Here is a 24,490-nt window from a genome sequence, read left to right as displayed (position 1 = left end):
GGAGAATTGGTGTTTGTAATCAAAGATAATTATAATGAAATTCCATTATTGTTGTGATGGAGACTAGATGTAGGCTACATTGCACTTAACAGCTGAACCAGGATATATCTTGGTGTAATTCTCTCTCTTCTACTCCATTTCTGTTTCTGCTGCACAGGAGATAAAACTGAAAAATATCTCATGCCAGGTTACGAGATAAAAAGAAAAAGTCTCGTGGTTGGGTACGAGACAAAAATAAAAAAGTCTCAAGAAGTTGTTTCAAAGACCAGCAATTGTTATTAAGTGAAAAAAGGGGCTAAGATTCAACCCCCCTTCTCTTAGCCACTTTAAAACCATCACTATAAATCTTTATTAAATTTTTATTTGTTATCTTTTTTCTCCCGAATACCTATAATTGTTCCTTTATTTATCTTTAATTTGGTCTAATTATTTTATATTGGTGGCCTTCTCTAATCATCTTAGAGATAAAGATTAAAAAAATAAAAGAAAAAAAGAAAAAAGAAAGTAAAGAAGAAGAAAAGAATATTGATGCATATACTAATTATTGTTTAATTCAAATGTTGATATAATCTTAGTAAAATTTCATTCGACAATGATAATGAATAAGTTTTGAGTTAGTATGCAAGTCACTCAAAATAGGAATAAAATAGTACTGACTCATCTAATAATAAAATATTAAACATAAAATAATAAATTTACCTATAGAGGAGTAATACTCCTATAAAAAAAATTGTGAAGAACAAGAGAGAGAAAAAAAGAAATTATAAAAGAGAAAGGGAAACGTACAAAAAAATAAAAAATAATAAAAAATAATTACTTTATAAAATGAGTAGAAAATTAAAAAAATTTTAATATTTAAAATTTAAATTAATTTTAATTATCACCATGTATAGTTATAAACTAGGAATATATTTTAATTAAAATTTAATTAAATAATTTTATTTAAATTAAAAGAGTGATTGAAGGCTGAATTTTAAAGAACACATAGTATTTTTTTCCATTAATAATTGTTCACTTTCACAAATGGTAATAAATCCATGTCTCAAACACAATAACAACAAAATATTTTATATTCTTTTAATAAGAGAAGTAATGACCATTATAGTGAGAACCGTAGCAACAAATTAGAGATAGTTAAAGTTACTTATTAATTAAGACTCAAGATTAATTGGCTAACATCTTGATATGTTCGGTTAGTTGTAATGATTCTGTTATAACAGAATTACTTTAGAGCTTCTGTAAATAGCTCTCTGTGTATTTGGGTAAACAATACAATTCAGTATACCATGATGCTATAGTTGCATTTCATTCTATTATTCTCTCCCGAACCCTTCCACCTTCAGACTAAATATGAAAAAATCATATCAGTAAACATGTTTATTTTAACACTTTTTTTTTTATTTTACGAAATAATATAAACGTATAAATCAGATGAAGCATATTAATAAACATTAAACAAAATATGAATAATAGATATAATAATAATTCTATTTCATTTAAAATAAACATGTCACACGAAAACATGCATGTATATTCAAAACTAATAATTATTTAAAAAAGGAAAAAACTTAAATACCATCATTTTTAATTTATACAGGCTAATACTTTTAATCAATAATCTAACACCTTTAATTTAATAGTTTAATTCTATATTTTGAATTTATATTTTTAAATATTGTTAACTGGCCAAAAACATTAAATAGCATTACCCTTTAGAAAATATTAATCCACATATATTCCAATAAAAAAAATTAATCCACATAAAAACAAAGTCATGGATGCATGTATGTAACATACATATTGATTTTTTAATTGTTAAAAAAAATCTCATATAACAATAAATATGCTATAACTAACAGTCAGTCTAAACATGAAAAATCCTTATTAAGTAGACACGCATATTAATTATTAAACTAAATATGGACAACCATTTATTTTATTTATTTGTTACTTTATCACTTTTTGAGGCTTTAGCTAGCCTTTAGGTTCTTAGAATCTTAGTTGGGTTTTTTTCTTTAACGAAATGAGCAAGGTATATTTACGCTTTTTAATTTCGATATTTAATTTATGTTAATATTTTTTAATAATGTGTAAAATTTGGTGGATTTTTTTTTATATGCACATCACAAAATTGACATTTTAATTTGTGAATTTTAATTTTTTAATTTTTAAAATATAAAATTTATTTTTTGATTTGTGAATTAACACAAAATTTATCTTTCAATTTGTGAACTTTTTCACAAATTTAACCTTCTAATTTATATTTTAATATTAAAAAAATTAAATATACAAATAAAATTCTTTCATTTATAATTACTTTCGTACTAAATTAAATACACCATTTTTTTATAATCGAAAATAATACAACAATAAATTTTAGGAAAACAGACATATATTTACTGATTTTCTTGGCAAACGTGTTCACTGGTATGTAGACTGTAGTTACTAAAAAAATAAACAAAAAAAAAAGAGAAGGAAATTCTGGAAACAAAAAAGAAGCGAGTCAATAAAGTTTGGATCTCCATTTACAAGGAAATCACAATGTTCACATTGTCACAGTAGAACTGTACCGTATAAATCACTATAAATACATGCAATCCTTTACCTTGTCTTCTCACAACACACAAATCACAAGTCACACCCATTATTATTATTATTATTATAATATTAATAACAATTAACAACCATCACCATCACCATGGCTAAAACCTTAACCTTCTTCTCCACACTCACCGTCCTCTTCTTCCTCTTCTCGTCCTATGTAACAGCCAAACAACCTCGCTTCTATCGAACCATCTCTCCCACATCTCTGGGCCTCCGCAAAGAGAAGCTCAGCCACCTCCATTTCTATTTCCACGACATTGTCAGCGGCCCAAAGCCCACCGCCATAAGGGTGGCCGAGGCCCAAGTGACAAAGCATTCCCCCACCCTCTTCGGAGCGGTGGTCATGATCGACGACCCCTTGACAGTGGGGCCCGAGCCCAGCTCCAAGCTGGTGGGAAAAGCCCAGGGAATCTACGCCTCTGCTTCGCAGAACGACATGGGGTTGCTGATGGTGATGAACTTGGAGTTCTCGGAAGGCAAATACAATGGCAGCACGCTAAGCTTGCTTGGTCGGAACGCGGTGCTTCACACCATCAGGGAGATGCCCATCGTTGGTGGCAGCGGGCTTTTCCGATTCGCCCATGGCTATGCTCAGGCCAAAACTCACTGGATCAATATCACTTCAGGGGACGCCATTGTCGAGTACAATGTCTACGTGTTCCATTATTGACCCTTCCATTTTCTTTGCTTCTTTCGGTGTAAAGAACAGAACAACTTTCGCTACTTGCCTTCTTCTTTGGGATAAGAGATTCTATTTATTATATTCTGTCCTTTTTGTTCTTTCTTCTTTTTCTTTTTACTTTTTAAGTTTATTCAATTTGCTGTTGCCTTTTAATTGACTCATCATCAATTAGGTCTGAAATAATTGTTTTGTATCAATCTAATGTAATGTAACATTGCATGGTCTAATAGTGTTGTATAAGATATTTATCCCTTTCATTATTGGATGTTAAATCAGAATCACTTTAAATATGGTACACACACTGTTCAACTGAAAATAACCAAACCACGATAAAGTGATATAAGAATAAAAGAGACTTTGTCTTGGTGCCCAATATATATATAATTCCATAGCAATTTCTATATAGTTGTTGTCCACTACTCTTTGTGGCCATATATAACTTCTTTAATTACTTTGAAACTAATGTTACTTGTATTTATAGACCCGCGACTTTAAGGTGAGAATGCAACAATGGAACCTAGACCTTAATCTTTGGTTACCCACGGTATCCCCCAATCTGACAGGTCAAAAACTAATCCGTTGCGGATCGGAACTCCATTTAAGGGTCTACTGTTGACCAATGCGAAATTCGAACTCCCGACACTTAATTAAGCGAACGAGTGAACTGACCACTCGAGCATACTCCCCTTAAATTTGTTTAATTTATTTATCTGAAAAGAAGTTAATTGGGCTGTTGGTCCATACTGGATTAGCTAATTTCGCACTTTCGCTGCAACACAGTTTGTCAAGGAATTAATGGATTAGTAAACTCCCTCCCACATCACATTGTTGAGTGTTGAGTGGTTGGAATTTAAAACAAGAATCATCATGGAAAGACTTTTTCACCGTGCTCTGTCTCAGATTCAATTACGTTATTTTTGTAATTTTAAAAGTTATTTTATGTATTGTTAAATTTAAAGAATTTAAATTGAATCAAATAAAATATAGTTTATGAACGGTGGAGCACGGGATGGTTCAGAACTAGAAGTCAAAGTACCAAATTATGATTCACAAGTCACAACCATGAGGTACATGCTTCCTCAAAAGTAATAAACATTAGTTATTGGAGCCATAATAAAAAAAAGTCAAGGTCGTTGCATATGTAACACAAGTACTACTCGGAAAAATTAGAACCTATAAGGGAGCATTGCGCTGCTGCACTATGACCATCTTTATAACACTGGGATTGTAAAAAGTGTCTTTTATTTATAAAATTTAAAAATACAAAAATAATCCGATTTTATTTTATCTTTAATTTTAGATAAAGTGTCTTTATTTTATTTTCATGTTACTGATTTATACAATCTTTTATCACATCACATATTCACATGTCCTTTTTGCTTTTATATTATTAGAAGAATATTGGGGGATTGACATACAATTTTAACCAACATTAAGTTAACTTTTCACTTTTTTAAACTAAAATATTCGGCTCCTAATATTTTCAACCTCATGAATAGTGCGTGGCAGGGGCATGTACCAATGGACCATTGAAATGGTGGGTAGCATGATGAAGAAGTACTTTGTACATACATGAATAATATAATGGAGTGTGCTTTCGAATATTCAATTATGTTCATGGTTAGTGCGTGCCTGTTCAATTCAGTGTTTTACTCCATATGAAGCATTGAACAATGAAGACACCAAAATAAAAAGATTTTTTTTTCAAGATATTTTTTAATTTTTTTTTTGTTTCCCACGGTATCCCTCAACCCGACAGGTCAAGGACTAATCCGCTGGCCAATGGATTGCTGCATGCACAAGGCGGGATTCGAACCCCCGACACTTGCTTAAGCAGACTAGTGAGCTAACCACTAGACCAACCCAACTTGGTTAAGATATTTTTTAATTTGACAAGTTAAGTATTAAGAATTAATCTACCGTGAATTTAAAGTTTTTTTAAGGGTTTGATATTGGTCAATGGATTATTTTATGTATAATATGAATTTATTCTTCAGCACTTATTTAAACTACTAGACCAACTTAAATTGGTTAAATTTTTTTTTGACAATAAATATTATTTTTTTTAATTAAGTTTCATAAGTTTTTTTCTTTGGGTCATGTTTTGTATGGTTTTGGACTTTATGCCACTTCTATTTCTTTTCTATCTGTTGGGTATATCTTGATATTTGGGTCATAGTAAAAGCCCAAGAAATTTGGGGTAAGACCCTGTCTTTAACACCTGCTCTCCCCTCCTCCCCCAGCCCTTCCACACTACCAAAAAAAAAAACACTTTGGGAACGTTAAACCATTCAACTGTTTAATGTAATAAATAAATATATGATTGGCCAATGAGCCTTAGTTCAAGTGACACAAGTTTCTTTTTCTATTATCGAGACGATATCATATGTGTGTGATTGTAGTGTGTATGAGTGTGTAACCTAAAATTGAGAATTATCAAATCATCTACTAAAAAATAAATAAATAAATAAATATATGATTGAACAATTATTTTGGCCTCCTAAAAATATTCCATTTTTAAAGAAAATAAATGACATTTGGTATTCCAAAATATAGGATATACTCAAAAAATAATCTAAATATAAAGTTTCGATGCATTTTTTGCAAACTTAGTTAAAAGAATAATATATTTTCACCTTCTAAATTTGATGAGTTTAGGTTAACTGAAATTATTTTGGATTTTTTTATGTGAATGGAAAAAATTTAAAAGAAAGTTGAAATTAAAAAGAGTTTTAGAGATCGAATTTAAAAAAAAAATGTATATATATCTCCTCTAAAAAAAATTAGATCAAATATATGGGATCTCCACCATTTATTATAAAAATGGAATATTTTGTTAAATTAAAATTATTTTAAAAATCAAAATGACATTTCTTTCTTTAAAATTTGTCAGAATTTAAATCTTTGAAGACAAAATAATAATGTCCTCTAAATATCTATCCTATTTATAATGATGCATTATATGTTTTTTTTTTGTTTCCTACGTATCCCTCAATCCGACAAGTTAAGGACTAATCCGTCGCGGTATTGAATTCCATTTAAAAGTTTATCGTTGGCCAATAGGTTGCAAAGGCGGGATTTGATGCATTATATGTTAACAGAGATAATCTCCCCACAAAAATAATCCAGTTTATTGAAGCCCTGTGTTTGCCCAAACCTTTTGGCTTTTTCTTTTAAACAGATTCCTCAAGAGGTTGACATATATACATGAATGGGACTGCCTACATATATTGTCTATCTTACATTATTTGAACAAATTATTAATCTGTGATGATAAACATTAGTCAAGTAAATTGAAATATAATCCAAGACTATGTGAGCTTTTTGATATGTGTACTATAGCTTCGGAAAAATTGGACCAGATAGTGGCAGAACGAAGGACATTTGGACCAGAAAAATATAGCATTGAACCAATAGTAGGTGTATCTCACTTTCTCTCTTTTTTTTCCCTTTTTCTTCGAGCACATGCATAAATTCAGATTTGTTAGCTTCATATTGATGTCCTTTATTAACTGCTACTATTCTATTATTAAGCAAAAATATTATTTATACATTAAAATTAGTTATCAAAATCAATCACCATATATTTTGTGTATAAATATATGTATTATTTAGTTTATTTCAATATATATTTTATATTCTAGCATGTATTTTATAGTAGTGACTAATTTTAATGTATACCTAATATAGTCGATTATTAAATATCATATAACTTATGAAGTAGAAACACTTCTTTAATTTGCCGAGCATGTATATCAGACACATTTCAGATACGACATTTATCGACACTCATCTGACATGCGTATTTTCTGTGTCAAACCGTTTCTTAATAAAAAATTAAAATTATTCTTAGAATATCCTTGGACACACCTGAATATCATTACATGTCAACGTGTCTAGTCTTATTCTTAACATGTATTCTTAAAATGAGTTTAGAAATAATATATATTATAAATTATTAAAATAAAAAATATTTTAAATATTTTATATAATTATAAAACATTAAAAATAATTAAAAAATTAATTTATATTTTAATATCAATAAAATATTAAAATATTATTACAATTTATCTAAAAAATATTTTATATTTTATATATATTCTATGTCCCTATATTTCATAAAAATTTCAAATTCGTATATCTGCATATCGCGTGTTATGTCGTATTCCATGTCCATGCATCATAACATATAACACATTCAAAATGTGACAGTTGTTGCTTTGTTGACAAGTCTTTTAAATTAGCTATGTTATATATATTCTGTTCTTCTATTCTTACCATCCTCACAATCTAAACCATATATACCTCCTCTCACATGTCGCTATCACTGCCGCAACAACCACAACCACCATCATCACCACCATATTTAAGATTTTCCAGTTCAATAGTTTCTGCCTTCTTATTACTAAGTCATATTTCATAGCCAGTAGTAGTGTTCAAGTTTCTGGCTTGTTATTATTAATTATTATCCATATATATCTGATATATATGGTGCGTGCAGAAAGTAGTTAATGAATAATATAAATTTCATCTCCTTAATTTTCTTTAGGTGGGTATCACATGAAAAATGATAGCGTCCACTATATACTGGACCAAAACATTTGCATTGACATGTTACGTTAATTCATAATTGATGGTCCAATTCATAAGAATACGAATAAGAGTACTTGCAAAACCATAAAGACCTACATCCAGCACCTCCTAAAATTGGGTAGCCCTCTTAATTGTTCTTCTTATTCAATACCTCCTTATATATATAGTACTACATTTATGTAATTATTGTCCTTTTTCAAATTAAGACTTTCAATTCAAAAACAATCTTCAACCAATGACATTGGATTCCAACCTCAAGTTATTACGTCACTATAATAACTTTTCATCAATCTAATCATTTAATTGCTGAATCTACTTCTAATCATTTTAGATTTATCATGGAGATTAGGATTTTGCTAGCAAATTAAATAATGTTGGTTACTGTAACTTAAACATTTAATAGTATAAAAATTTTATAAAAAAATTCTTTAATTACAATAAAAATATAAACTATATTAGGTGTATACTGTACTAAAACCAATTATTAGTGTAAAATACTCGTTAAAATACAAAGGTTCAATTATTCTGGTCTTTATAGTTTTACCAAATTTATAATTAAGTTTTTATATTTTTTTCTTTCAATTTGATTCCTATACTGATTTTAATTTCGAAATTAAGTCTCTTTTCCGTATCAAAAACGTTAAAATTAACAAAATATTCATTTAAAAAAATAGATGGTCAAACATCTAACTAAATTTTTAATTATGAGTGCCTTCAATTTGTGAAAAATATTTCGTTAACTCTAATATTTTTTATACTAATAAAGATCTAATTATAAAATTAAAGATAATATATGAACTTAATTCAAAGAAAGAAAAATAAAAAATTTATTATAAATTTAATAAAATTATAAAAATTACTAGAATAATTAAACCAAATATAAAATACATATTAATTAAATATAAATTAAATTATACATATATTTATATAAAAATATACTATAGCTAATTTTAATGTTCAAAATTTGCATTTTGTAAAAATATATACATAATCAAATATGATCATAAACACTATATAAAATGGCGAGTTACCATATAAACGTCAACCTCGTCCACTTAAATAATACTGCCTTTTACTATTTTCCTTCTTGAATTATTATGTGCGTGGTCCATAAATAAATTAAATCATAATGTGTTTCAGTGTGTACTCTTCTCTGTGTCTTTAGTGGCCTTCATAAATCATAAACCGCATTGCACTCCATTGCAGCATGTAGGTTGATTCTCCATTCAATGAAGATAATTCTCTAACAATATGTTTTATTTATATTTTTAATACGATATTATTTTATTCTTTTAATAATTACTTCACAACTTACTAGATAGTGTATTTTTTCTTAAAATGATATAACTTTTAATATATGTATTAAATTTTTTTAACTAATTATTTATAAACATAGAGAATATTTTAAAATATAGTAATATAAAATAGAAATTAAAGACGCAACCCAAAATTAATAAGCCTATCTTTCTTTTTCATCTAGGTACATGTCTACATAATAAGCCAATATAAAATTAATATACGAATAGCTATACTCACTAGCATTTATATTGTAGGGTCTCCTATATATAGTTTAGATGAGAATATCTCCGCACTATTTTGACAATATATATACAAAATAAAATTTTATTTTTAATAGAAGAGAGTGTCATATATAATAAAGGAATGAAGCATGTTGCTTTCTTATATAAATGATTGAGATAAACCCAAATGGTGGCAAGACGCTAGGCACCAATTTTGTGAGCTTATTGGATGATTACATTTTTCAGTTGAAACCTAGTATAGCCATTACTCATTAATTTGCTTTCGTTGTTTTGGTCAATATAATACTCAATAAACAATACACATTAATTAGTTAGGGCCGTATTCAACTATACATGTGTGCTTGTTGGGCTTAAAATATGTCAAAAACAAGGAATATGAGCCCACCATGTTTACATAAGATTACAAATATGAGCCCACTTTCCACAAGTTTGAAGTTTGAAGCATATATATGATGATGTAGCTGAATTCCAGTTGGCCACTTGCTATACATTATCATTCAAATTAACAAAAGATTAAGAGTTTAATTGATAATATAAATAGATTTACAAAAATGTTTGGTACCAGTGAAAATTAGCCAAAACAGTTAAAACTTATTTTATTTAGTATTTATTAATTATTGTTAGAATTAATAAATGTTAAATAAGATAATTTTTTTTCTCTCTAAAATTATATGAGTATGACACAATTTTCTTTCTTAAAATATCATTCATTATATATAATTCATAAAGAATATACTTTATATAATAGCTGATACTTGAACTCCTGACTTTTTGTTTGAACATAAAATACTTACTATCTTGATTAACATTAAATTGGTTTTTAGGATAAATTACCAAATTAATATTAAAAAATTTACACTACTGACAAAAATAATTCTAATAGATATGAATAACAAATAAATTCTTAAAAAATTTAAAAACAGAAAAATACTATATATTAAATATATATTAAAAAATACTTTAGAAATAATTTTTTATAAATATTATTAAAAAATAAGATATTTTTATTATTAAAATTTAATAATTTTATTTTAAGTGAATATTTTTTAAAAAAATTATTATAAATGACTAAGTTTTTTAAAAAAATTAAAAAATCTTAGAAATTAAAATTTACTTAAATTTTTATGTGCACTTTCTAAATAGTTATTTAAATATCCACACAAAAACTCGACTATGTATTGTAGAAGTCCCCTTATTATTCTTATTATTATTTTGTATGAGTACATACATTATATTGTCAAATATTTCAATGCATTATAAATTTTGCCCGTGTCATTCCATTTTTTTAAGGAACCAGAGAATCCAACCTATGTGAATTGTCTGATAAAAATGAACAATTGTCGCAATACGTTTTATTCTTATACAATGGCTGTTAAAGATTAATTAGAATTATTTATATATTTTTTATTGACTTAAATTTTTTAAAAAATTATTAAAATATATTATGTGTCTTTTCATATCTATTTAAACTTTGAAAGAAATAGTTTTGTCACAAGGTTAAATTTCTAAGCATAGAGTTGTACCTTGTCACATCTCTTGTTTGTTGTATTCCATTTTTCTCATGTAATGCATATGGCTCTGAATAGAAATGTACACATTTGATTACTAATCATCATTTCCGTTCATATCTGATCAAGACTCAAGAGGTATATATGTTGAGTGTTGAAAGGTTCCGATCCGTATATATTGTAAAACAAAAATGTTATTTGTATACCAAAATTAGTTATTAAAATCAGTCACCAATATATTCGTGTATAAATATATGTGTGGTTTAATTTATTTTCAATGTGTATTTATATTTCAACATATATTTTATACTGTGGCTAATTTTAATGTACATGTAGCATTACTCATTGTAGAAAATGTTGAAAAATAAAATTTGAACACACCTGCTTTTTATTTATTGGCTTGTCACAAACTAATGTTATCCATACTATAACCGAAACAAGAAGTGGTCTTTCAATTCATGTCAAAAAATCAAAACATTTTAAATAAAAATCGTCAATATACACAAAGTACTAGACTAACATACTAATAAATGTTGATGTATGCTTTATTTATTGCAGGAAAACAAACGTCAGAAATGTAATTATCTTTCCCCTTTTGGAACCAACAAGCTATAATAGCAGAGGCACATTTCAAATTACAAGTTTAACTAATAAATTCCAAACAAGAATAGTCTCCTTTCATTTCTCAGGAAAAATTAAGAAACACCAAAAAATATTTGAACCAGGTGATGGATCAACTTTAACAATTAACATACGAGTGATTGATTTCCTTTCATTTTAATTTCTTCCGAATTTAATTTAATTTTATACAAAACAAAAATATCATAAGTTGGGTAGTATCCATTGTTGTCATATTAATATCTACATACTCTGAATTGTTGTGCTGCAAAATGATAACACATGATTAAAGTAGACAGTGTTCGATGAGTACTAATAATCATTAACACTGAATTATTGTTAAAGAGAACATGCCCTCCATCAGAAATCTTTTCCCATATAAGGAATCTTATTCAATTCCATACACTCACAACCTAAAAAACTAAGCCACCTAATTTTTCTCTCTCTTTCTATGTAAATCAGAGACAAAAGCAAAGGCTGCAGCAGAAGTTACAATGAAGAAAAAAAAAAGAATAAAAAAAATGGCTGTGTATGTGTATGTGCAACCCTAATTGAAAAGAAAAGAAAAGAAAAAAAAATGCATGATGAGAGCCCCAATAACTATATATGTGTTCCTTAAAGTCTTTGAAGGAAAAGGAAGACACATCCTTTTCTTGGGGGTTGGTTTTGCTATTTTAAAGTCAAGTAAGCCCCATTGGTACCACAGCCTCTGAATGATGAGTTTTGTGTCTGCAAACAAGGCATAAATAAGTGACCCATCCCTTCCCTAGTTGTGGGACATACATATATATACATATGTACAGAGACTCATGTGCAGTTGTCTTTATATAAAATTGGTAATTGAAAATTTTTAAATAATTTAATATATTTAACTAAATTGATATTCAACTATTGATTAATTTCACATAGAAATAACTGAACTGCATGTAAATTTTTCTTACACGAATATGTGACGTTGTTGATTCTCATAAGCTTACTATAATTAGTATATACCTTACTTAATTAAATTACTTTATTTTTTGAATTGAACCATCATCACCCCTAATTATTGCCATGTGTTACATAATCTAATTGTTCCAATTCCAATTCTAAATCTGGGTCCTCCTCCATGTATATATAACAATTAATATGATTTCAAATATATATTTGTTGTAACATAGGAACATTTTTATATTTCAGGTCAACCTAAATTGACTGCAATGGACACCAGAGAAGAAGCATTGGTATGTTCTTGCGGAATATGTTCCTTGTTTGTTCTACTTGATTTATTTTAGAGAGAGGGGAGGGGCAAAGAGAAAAATAAAAGGGAGAATGTGTGTATGCGTGTTTATTGGCAATTGATATAAGCCTATATTGTCTCCTAAGCCCTAGGTGCCTACTAAAATCAGCTTCAAACTTTTCTCAGATGCTCTCACAACATGACAAAAATACAATGCAATCTGATATTCCAGTCTTATGGATCATAGTTTTTTTCTATATAACACTCATGTAGTGAGATTTGAGATGTAAACACTATTTTAAATTATTATTATTATTTTGCATAATTTATATACTTGTTTATAATAATAAATTTTATATAAATGCATTTATACACATAAAAATGAGTCATACGATCAATCAAAATATCAAATTTATATGACATCTGGTAAGAATAAATATAAAAAATTAATTTTTAAATAACAGAAATATTAAAAAATTATCAAAATTTATTATTTTTGACAATCAATTAGTCATTAATGTTTAAAATATAGAATATTATTAGATTATTAGACTAAAAAAACTAAAAATATGAAATAAAGTATGTTGTTGAATTATTAGACTAAGAGAATTAGATTAAAGAAATTAAATTTATGACTAAGTATTGATAAAAAATAATAAATTATGATGATCTTCTAATATTTTTTTTAATTAATCAATGTAACTTATTTTCTATTATAAAATTATATTTTAATCTTTATTTTTTGAAGACTTTAAAATTTAAAGTTAAAATTTAGAATTTAAAATTTTAAGTAAAAAATAATTTTAAAAAGTTGATTAATATTGACTAAAAATAATTAATGATTTAATTGAAGTCATATGATGTTAAAAACCTCTCCCGCATAAAAGACATAATATTAAGGGAATTGGCACACATTCACACACAAACACAGACACCTATCGTTTTCTATTCCAGATGATTGCACTGGAAACAAGTGACTGATGAGAACAAAAGAAGCGTATGAATGTATGGTATATATGTAGATAGATAGATAGATGTTGGAAGTTAATTTTGGACAGCTATGGTGTCAGCAAAAAAAATAATGTGATTATGTTGAGAAAAGAGAAATAAAATAAAATTATTGGCACTTTGTTATTATCTGCAAAATTATAGCAATCATGGAAACCGAACTTTATCAATTTACCTTTGTCTCAATTACATTGCACTGAATCAGAATTCAGAAACCCACCCTCTGTATCATCACCCCCACCACCTGTGATCTCTGGACCAATATTATCTTGGAAACTCACACGTGTGTTAGGACAAAATGTCCATGCCAACTTAACATTATCTTGTACTCTTCACACGTATGCACAATTTTAATTAACCAAACAAACAGTGGAAAATTAAACAAGAAACAAATGAAATTATTAAAACTCATTGATCTGGGAATTGTATCTACAATTCTACAACTTAGATTAACTAATAATGAAATAATAAAAAATATTAAGTGACCAATATTTTTTTTTTCAATTATATATCTATTTTTCTCATTTTTTTTCAGTAAATATATTGGTCTTAATATTCCCCTAAAACAACAATAATTAAGAAGGAATAATCCACATTCTTATATAAATATAATATAGAGTACGTCTCCGCAGGGTATATAAAAATGGATGATGACAGCATAATAATGATAATTAGTTATTGATAAAAATTTTGTTGGTGTATTATAAATGTTACAGATGAAGATCCAAGCTGACATGGTCACTAACGCTTGTTTTGGAGTCATAAACATACCCGTTTTGTGAACCATTATTATTATTGGGACTTAATTCCACCCTCGTTGCTCCTATTCTTGCGTTCACTTCTTCCCCTGCAAGCAAAGGAAACCCCCGTTCGCGCCCCAAGATAGGGTTGTTACTACCACCACCACCGTTAGGGATTCGCCACACGGACAAGGGGTTACCATTGATGGGTGGCTGTTGATGATGAGAAGAAGAAGGAGAAGAAGAAGAATATGATGACGAGGTTCCGTAGAACCTTCCGACGCCGGTGTTGTTGTGGCTACTGTTATTCCATGTAGGATAAGCAGCCATTGTTGGAGAAGAACCGAAAGATCCGAACCTGTAGTTCATGAATCCGTAAACTTGGTGGTGGCCTTCGGCGAGGGAACCGTGAACCATGGCTGACTGAAGGTGTTGTCGTTTCGCGTGTTGCCTCTCTCTCTTGTGTGCGTTTTGGTGTCCGCCGAGGGCTTGAGAAGTCGGAAAGTTTCTACAGCAGTAGTGGCATTCGAACCTCCGGCTACTCTCGCCGTTGTTGTTGTTGTTGTTATTATTCTCTAAGTTGTTGTTGCTGTTTTCGTTAGTGGTTGTGTCAGCGGATTCAGACTCTTGGACAGTAGAAATTGGCGAAGTGTCGCCAAATTCTATGCCGAACAGTCTGATGCCCTTTTCTTTAGGGGGCGGAGCAGGGCGGATGAAGGGAAGCTGAGAGAAAGAGTCGACGTTCATGAAGTCGTGCGTCTCTCTCTCAGCTTTGTCCATGGAGAGAACAACTAACAATTGTAGGGTTTTTCAGGTGGTGTTTTAAGATAGATGCTATATTATTTTCAATTTCGAAAATTCTAGCAAAGTGTACGGATAATTTAGCAAGAAATTAAACTTAGTGTGGAAGAGGAGGCCAATTGAGTGGTGTTTCAGTTGGAGGAGAGAAGAAAATAGAGAAAATGGAGGGGAATTGAAGGACATAAAAGGGAGGGTGAAGGGGTAAGGGTATGGTGTGAGATGGTCCTATAAACGGAGGGGTGTGGGGTCTGTTGTGAGGACAATTGGGGGACTCATCCCATCTGAGAGTGAAACCTGACAAAGCCCACAAAGTCTCTGGGAAATGCCTTTGCCTTACCTAGCTACCTTCCGCATGCCACAAAAATTAAACAAAACATCTATCTATGCATGCTCATTATATTCCACACTTAATAATAATCAGCCACAACAATTTAATTAAATTCAACTCATCAATCTCTCTTCTTAAAACTATCATCACGTCAGGATCTCAGATTATATTCGTTTGGAATTCAATGTATTAATATAGCATGTTCTAAATTATTAGATTTAGATCTTCTAAATTTTAAATTTTACTTTAGAGGATAAGGTGTAATTTTTTATTATTTATTTTATAAGTGGGATAAAAAAAATAGAAGATATTTTGATAAAAACGTTTAAAATGTCTTTTTTTAAAGATGTTTTTTAATAATTAAAATTTAACACATATAATTGATTAAATTCTGTTATTTTTGTTAAAATTAGACCAGACAAATTAATTTGACCGAAAAATAGTAAATCAAATTTTGAATCAGTCTAAATTATTATTATTTTTTATAAAAAATAATTACAAAACTCCTATTATAGAAAATGACTAAAATATTCTTATTATATATATTAATTTTAAAAATTCTAAATTTTAGCCGTTTTCTTCTTTGTTGTCGTAGGGTTAGGATTTAGAGTTTTTAAAATTATATATATAATAAGAGTATTTTAGTTATTTTTTTATAATAGGAATATTGTAGTTATTTTTTATAAAAAAATATTACTTTAGACTTATTCAAAATTTAATTTATTAATTTTTTTGTTAAACTGATTTGTCTAGTCTAATTTTAATAAAAATAACACAGTTTAATTGATTATATATGTTAAATTTTAATTTTTAAAAAACATCTTTAAAAAAACAGACATTTTTGACATCTTTATCTAAGTGGCACCCAAAGAAAATATGAGAAAAAAATTATTCAATGGTGAAAGATCATATTTTATCCTCTCAAGTGAAAATTCAAAATTTAGAGGATTCAAATTCTTCTAAATTATTCATGATTTTCTTTTTACAAAAATACTTATAGATTTTTTACCAAAAAAGTTTCTTAGGTAAAAATAATTAACTTAAGTTCAGGACCTTTTAAAACATGTTTCGAATTTTCCCTACCTGTATCTACTTATATCAACTTTCATAGGGAAGTATTAGTATTACTGATACCCAATTATATTTAATTTGACTTAGTAGAAGTGTGTGTTGAGTTATAGATGAGCGTTATTGGCAATACAGAGATTTTGCATATTTATATTTTAGAATAAATTATTATTTGTCCTCATGAATGATCTAAAAGTAGTTAATAAATTTATAGAAAAAAAAAACAAATAATTTACATTATAATGATGAAAAATAGACTCCCATCGATATATTATCCAAACATTAACAAAAATATTCAAAATTTTCAAACTATTTCTTCTAATTTAATTTAACTCAAAATTTTCAACCACAATTCTAATTTCCATCCAACCTATTTTAAATCTCTAATCTTTGATCACTATCCCGCCCCACCTATAGTGACTACAAAAAAAATATTTGTTTGTGGGAGATTTTTAGTTTTATTTGTGACAATCTATAAAGTCTCATTAAATATCTAACAAAAATTCAACTATTAAAAAATCCAAACAAAAAGAGCTAATGAGAAAACTATCTTTTGGCTCAAATTAATGAGATGAGAGAGATAGTCATGGTAATAAAAAAAAAGAAAACAAGAGAAGTTCGAAACCCTAAAGTTTTTTGTCATTATTGTTGCTATTGCTGTTATCACTGTTGTCGTCGAGGTTCATTTCTTTTTCACCACAACTATAAAGCTTCTGTGATAAAGTGAACATATCTTTTCTATTAACGTATCTCCAGTTCTGCTCGACACTCAGGTTACTGAGATCGAATAAAAAATTTACTCTCTCAATAATACATCTTTTGTTGATTCTTTTGTCAATATTTTTTGCATTTTTTTTTTCTTCATTCCACTCATTCTCAAATTCTCTTTACCTTGTGTTTTTATACACTTTTTATTTGTTTTCCATTCTCAAATTCTTAATACTTTGCTATATAATTTAACATTCAATGTATAAATTTTATTTTCTCAAATCTGTAGAGCTTGAAAATCATGTTGCACAATGCAATTTAGGAATTTTGTACTTACAAGGTATTTTTTTTCTAAAGTAATTTTAAGGTTGAATTTCTAATTGTGGATACTGGATGAAGCATGTGTATGTTGTTCATAGTTTGTTGACTTCACTTGGCATACATACATTATGTATAAAAATTTATTTATTTACTAGTTCTAAAAACTTGTTAATTGTCAGCGAGTTGTTTCTTTATATTAAATCGACTAATTCATCACCTTTATTTTCTCTCGAAATCGAATGCACTATTTTGTTTTATTGATCTCTCTCCTTATCTCTATACGTTTCGATTTTGAAGTTTATTAGCTTTGAATTTTGTTTTATATATTGTGTTTAATTATATATTGTGGAAATTGACTGGATTGAATACAAGAGGCAAGTGAAGAAAGTCAAGCAATGGAATGATGAAGTATATTGATCAAGTTTAGTTGAAGATATATATCAACTCATGCTTTATGCTGAAGCAAAACTGTCATTACCCTTTCTCTGTATTCCGTAAATAAATTACCACCACCCTGTAGTTTTTCTTTCATGATTTGTTTTACCATGTTATGTAACAATTTCATTAGGAAAAGAAGCCTTAATTTTTTAGGGATGATGCAGTATAGACAAAATCCACACCTTCATATTTGTACCAATTTTATTTATTTAATAATTTAATTTGTTTTAATCCATATCATATAATTTCTTATGTATTTTTTTTAATGTTGGAATCTAGAGCAGTGAAATCTGAAGTTTTGAACCATACTTTTCTAAAAAAAATTGAAAATGTTATTGGCGAGGATTTAAAACCATCATAAAAATCGATAAAAAAAATTGTCACACAAAGGCAACACAAAATTTTTTAGAAAATTATTTAAAAACTGCCATTAAATGATATTTTGGAGGTTTTATAAAACCGTCACAAATAAACTTATAAAACTTTTAATCTTCAAAGTTTCTAAAATTATTACAATCTTTTTTGTAGAATTTTAAACTGCTACAATCTAAAAAAAACTCACAAAATAACATGAATTTTGTAGTGATTTACAATCCAAGAGAGATAATAAATGAGTCACTAGTGACTCACCAAAGGAAAAAAAATAGAGAACGATGCAAAGAGAAATAGAAATGAAAATTGCAGAGGAAGAGAAAGGTGGCACGAGGGAGAAAGATAGCTCGCTAATGATGCAAATTCATCGAAGGCTGATGATAATAAAGCTAGTTTGTTGAGTAAATTGTCAAATTGGTCTGTGAAAGATCACATCTTTTATAAATTGATCTCCAAAAGATTAAATTATCAAAATCCTCATCAAAAGATTTAAAATTAATCACATTAGTCTCTCCGTTCATTCTATCACTAACGACGCTAATGTTTGCTGAGATGTCACGTTAGCTTGACATGTGAGCATTACACATGGCTAAACAATGGTTGCTCACAATATGTAAAGAAAACTATGTCAAATTAGTCCCAATAAACATAAACCCTAAATCCTTCTCCTCCATAAATGTCATTCTTGTTACAGCAACAAATTAGTTTCACTTCAAGAAATTCATCGAATACTGTTGAATTTACGAAAAAAAATCTATCGGTAATATGTTTATCGTCGAAATAAATCTGTTGGTATAATTTTGCTGATAATCGTTTACCGGCGAATTTTTTTTCTGTCACTAATTACCGGCCGATATTAATTTTTATCCCAATAAATCCGATGGTAATCTTAAATTTTATTTTTTTAAAATCTGTTTGAAAATTTAATATATAATTTTAAATATTCAATTTCAATAATTTTTCATAATAATTTGTCTATAATTTTTTCTTAAAAGTTCACAAATCAAAGTTTAAGAATAAAGAAGAAAAATAATAATTACTCGTGTATGGAAAAAAATAGTATTATAAACTTATACTCTAAATTCAAAAAGATGAACTTACATAAAGTTCGATATGAAAAATAAGATATCTCATAGTAGCTAAGTAAATTACATAGTTGAAACTCTTTAGACAATAAAATATTAAAAAAAAATTATACAAATGGTATATTTATTTAATATTTCAAGTAATCTACTAACATGCATATGTACGTCTCTCAAATGGTATATCTATTTAAACTTATACAATTTTAGCAACTTACAAATTTAGTTGGAGATTTTGCATCATAAACCTACTGTCAATAGGCACATTTTCTGGACCTTCAATTACAATCTATAAACATAATCAACACACAAATTATAATTAAACAAACAAATTAAAGTTTATATATTCAAATGAGTAAATTGCAATAAATTTAGTAAAATTAACAACAATCAACTTAGCAAAATTAATTCAGATAATAATAAACTAAAAAAAATTAACAATAATCAACAATAAGTCAACAATTAACTTAAAAAATTAACAAGCTAAAATTAACTTAGAGAATTAACAACAATCAATATTAATTAACTCAAAAAATAATTAATTTAGACAACAATAAACTCAGAAAATTACCAATCATCCAAAACACCATCGACTCAAAACAAACCCTAAATTGCACCATACATAACCTAACATTATTTAATTTCTAATTACACTAAATTAATATAACAAATCTTGATCACACACTTCATTAAAAAATTTAATCAATAATTTAATAAAAAACCTAACAAAATCCCAAATAGACAAACAAAAAATCTGAAAAAATACAAAAATTATAGAAAAATTACCTCTAATGGTGGCTGTAGAATGGTGGAAGTATGGTGGTGATAGGCATGCAACAATGAAACCTACAATGGTGGAGTTAGGGTATAGTAACATAACAAACAACCAAAAGGAAAAATGGACAACAACCTTACATTGGCACACGTGCGGTGGACCTCAGCCGCAGTGATAGCGACAAGACGATGACCTCCAATCATAGAATGTGTTTTTTTGTTTGTGGTAAGTTCCTCCTCTCTCTCTCTCTCTCTCTCCCTCCCTCATTATGAATGTGTGAATCTGTCCTTTACTGAATGTTTGAATCTGAATCTGCAATTTGTGAATTTTCGAATTTGTGCTTCAATTTTGTTTATATATGCACAATTTATGTCTCAATCTTACATCTGAATCTGCATTTTACTTATGTGCATGTCCTTATTGCATAATGTTTTGAATCTCCACTTTATTTATATGCATGTCCTTATTGCAAAATATTCATTTTTTATGTTTTATTTTAAATCGTTATCGGCTTTGGATTCTAATTGATGATGTTGGCATGTTGCAAAAGTTTATATATGTTGATTGAAAATTAGGGCCTTTGTGATTTTACTTGGTTTATATATGTGTAATGGGTTTGTAACAGTACAAACCATCCGCTAGCACGATATTGTCCACTTTGGCACATAAGGCCTCACGGTTTTGCCTTTGACGATAGGGGTGATAGCCGAAGTCCCCCCACACTCACTCGTCAAAATGCGTCATGCTAGGGAGATGTATCCACACCCTTATAAGGCATGCTTCGTTCCTCTCTCCAATCGATGTGGGACCTTACAATCCACCCTCCTAAGGGAGGCCAGCGCCCTCACTGGCACATCAATCCGGACTCCGACTCTGATACCATCTGTAACAGTCCAGACCACCTGCTAGCACAATATTGTCCGCTTTGGCACACAAGGCATCACGGTTTTGCCTTTGACGATAGGGATGATAGCCGAAGCCCCCCACACTCACTCGTCAAAACACGTCATGTTAAGGAGAGGTATCCACACCCTTATAAGGCATGCTTTGTTCCCCTCCCTAATTGATGTGAGACCTTACAGGGTCTAATTGCTATATTGTAATAGTTCATTCAGATTTTTCAATAGGTACTTTATGGTGTGCTTAGTTTTTTCAATTTTTCAATGTATTATTTTATGGCTAGTAATGTTAGAAAAGAACACAAAATAACTATGTTGCTTCTAATTAATTTATTAATTATTATTTCTTTTGATTTTCAGGTTTAAATCTTGACTTTCAGACTATTAATGATGATGAAGAGTTCGAAAGTGATCAAGAATTAGATTGAAGACTTATTTATATTTAATGTTGTAATTTTTTATTATAGTACTAAATTAATAGTGATCAAACATTAGTTTTTATTTTAATTTTATGTTATTAGACATTATATGTATGTTTGGATTTTAATTTATGTATGAATTTAAGTTTTTATTTTAATTTATGTATGAATATGTAAATTTAAAATTGTTATTTAATTGTTACAAAAACAGGTACCACAAAACGCGTTAGGGTATAGGATTTTATTACTCGCGGGTAGTATAGGAATTGAAGGAGAGTGGGACTAAGGATGACAAAAAAATCCAAATTTACAGAAACCTACAGAAAAAATTTACGACGGAAAATAAAATAGGGACTTGCGAAATTTTCACGGGGACGGAACCCGTTCCCACGAATAAATGAGAAAAGAGACAGGATATTGAGGTACCCACTACATAGAGACCAACTAAATCCCCGCTAGTATGAAATTATTAATATATATATATATATATATATATATATATATATATATAGAAATAAATCAATGATGTGCATAACATCTAAATTTGCACCAATTAATTATTAAAATTTGTATTATTATAGAAAGTATGATCGTTGATTAAGATTTTTTATATTACTGTATTAAAAACTTTTTTATCTTGTTTTATTTTAATTTGTATATAAAAAATTCTGAGTTCATATTATTATATTGAATATGTTTAAATTACCTTTAATTTGATACATTTTAGTTGAATTATATAAAATTTTATTGTAATTTTATTTTTTTATTTTTAAAATTTAATATCTATAGATATCTGTAAATATTTGTCTTTTTTATAAAGTAAAATAAATAGAGACTTGTGATAGAAATAAAACAGAGATGGAGGACAATTTTTTAACGAGAATGAATAATAAAAAAAGTCTCCATCTACAAGAATATTCATTATTATTTTTAAATAAGACGAGATCGAATAAGACAAAAATCAACCCTATCGACTTTTCTGCCAACCCTAATTCTTGTTACTCTTATTCTTTCTACCTTGCTCCATCCACTGTTTAGTTCTGTTTTGGAGTTATGTCCTACTCCGCCCTTTGTATTCCAATTCTAGTTTCACTACTAATCTTGTTCAATTAATTAATAGTGATCAGATAAATGTTAGCTATGATAGTGGCTGCAGGGGAGGTGGTAAGGTGCGATGGTGATGGCACCTATAGAAGAGGTAAGGGGACGGTGAAAGTAACGTAAAAAATTAATAACTTACAATTATTTTATTTAATTAATTTAATATCTATAATATTATATAGAGGCTTGTTATATATACAAATTTTTTTTGATTTACAAGTCTTACAAGTCTAATAAAATACACACATTACACACTTCCATATTCAAGAGTAAATAAAACGCACGTTATTCAACAACTTTTTATTTCCAGAGCGCGCTAATCACCATGCATTATGAACGACTCTTCTTCTTCCTCCATGAAAACAATTTTCTTGCCAAATTTGAAAATAATGGAACTTTAGAAATACACTCAAACGATTACAGAAATACACCCTAACGATTACAGAAATACACCTAAAGGATTACAGAAATATACCCAAACGGTTACAGGAATTCATCCAAACGATTATAGAAATACACCCAAAGGATTACAAAAATACACCCAAAGGATTACAAAAATACACCCAAAGAATTTAAGAAATACACCCAAAATTCGTTGAAGTACACCTTATGCATATTTCAGAATTCTTTCTCTTTCTCCTCCTCATCTTCGGCTGCTTCTTCTTCTTCAAAAACGATTTCAGAGCTTGATGTAAAAAAAAATGGAAATCGAGAATAACGAAGAAAGAAAACAGAGAAAAAAGCACGTAAATGAAGAAGAAGAACAGAAAGAGGAAGAAAAAGAAGAACATGCAGCAAGAAGAAGAAGAAGGAGAAAGAGAAGGCAAGAAACGAAAGAAAAGAAGAAGAAGAGGAAGAGGAAGAAGAACGTACAAGAAGAAGAAGAACGAGAAAGAGAAAGCAAGAAACGAAAGAAAAGAAGAAGAAGAACGTGCAACAAGAAAAAGAAGAAAGAGAAAGAGAAGGCAAGAAACGAAAGAAAAGAAGAAGAAGAGGAAGAGGAAGAAGAAGAAGAAGAACGTAGACCTTGTATCGCGTTTTTGGGGTTTATTCGTTAATTAACTTGTAAAGCATACAAGCCCTAATGACTTGTATGCAGAGCTTTTCTCTATTATATATAATATTTATAATTATATATTTATTATATCTACAATTATTTAAATAATATGAAATATAAAATAAAATAATTTTAGAATAATTTTTATATTATCTCCTAAATATTTTCTTTGTAAAAACGGCATCTTAGAATACTATTTTTAATCATTGACATCAATAAGAAATATTAAGAATAAAATCGAAATTTTAAAAAATAATAGAGATTGACATGAACTTAATTTAAAGCCATACACTAAATTTGGATTTATCAAGAATAAATGGATTGATAGCAGCAATTCAATTTCTAAAGAACGATAAGTACAGTGACCCCTAACTCCACTATCTCTATATACAGTACATATATGCATTGAATTGAATAGCCAACCGCAAAACTTGATTAATTAAAGATGCAAGACCAGGCTTAGCTGGAAAATATTTTGTTCCGTTCTTTTCACTTCCTATCATCTGATACATAAAATACAGGAGAGACTGAGAGAGTAATTTAATAAAATTGTTTAATCAATGACGACACAGTAATCGTCAATTTCGTCGTATTTATTAATATTTATT

The 24,490-nt window shown here is 28.5% G+C and overlaps 2 protein-coding genes across 2 annotated transcripts; one reads left to right on the top strand and one right to left on the bottom strand.

Annotated features, from left to right (window-relative positions):
* The first annotated feature begins 2,390 nt into the window (after positions 1-2,390).
* LOC112696143 (pterocarpan synthase 1) lies at positions 2,391-3,558 on the top strand. The gene has a single exon (XM_025748757.3). The coding sequence runs from the start codon at positions 2,699-2,701 to the stop codon at positions 3,272-3,274; it is 576 nt and encodes a 191-aa protein (XP_025604542.1). The 5' UTR covers positions 2,391-2,698; the 3' UTR covers positions 3,275-3,558.
* Positions 3,559-13,955: 10,397 nt separating this feature from the next.
* LOC112696142 (zinc finger protein GIS) lies at positions 13,956-15,293 on the bottom strand. Its single transcript, XM_025748756.3, has 2 exons — positions 14,545-15,293; positions 13,956-14,103 (listed from the first exon to the last, which is right to left on the bottom strand). Exons 1-2 carry the CDS (start codon positions 15,291-15,293, stop codon positions 13,956-13,958), a joined length of 897 nt encoding a protein of 298 aa, XP_025604541.2.
* Positions 15,294-24,490: the final 9,197 nt, after the last annotated feature.

Source organism: Arachis hypogaea, chromosome 6 (assembly GCF_003086295.3).
Source record: "Arachis hypogaea cultivar Tifrunner chromosome 6, arahy.Tifrunner.gnm2.J5K5, whole genome shotgun sequence".
Lineage (NCBI taxonomy): Eukaryota > Viridiplantae > Streptophyta > Magnoliopsida > Fabales > Fabaceae > Arachis > Arachis hypogaea.
The sequence above is the reverse complement of the archived record's forward strand: the minus strand, read 5'-3'. Positions and strand labels throughout refer to the sequence as shown.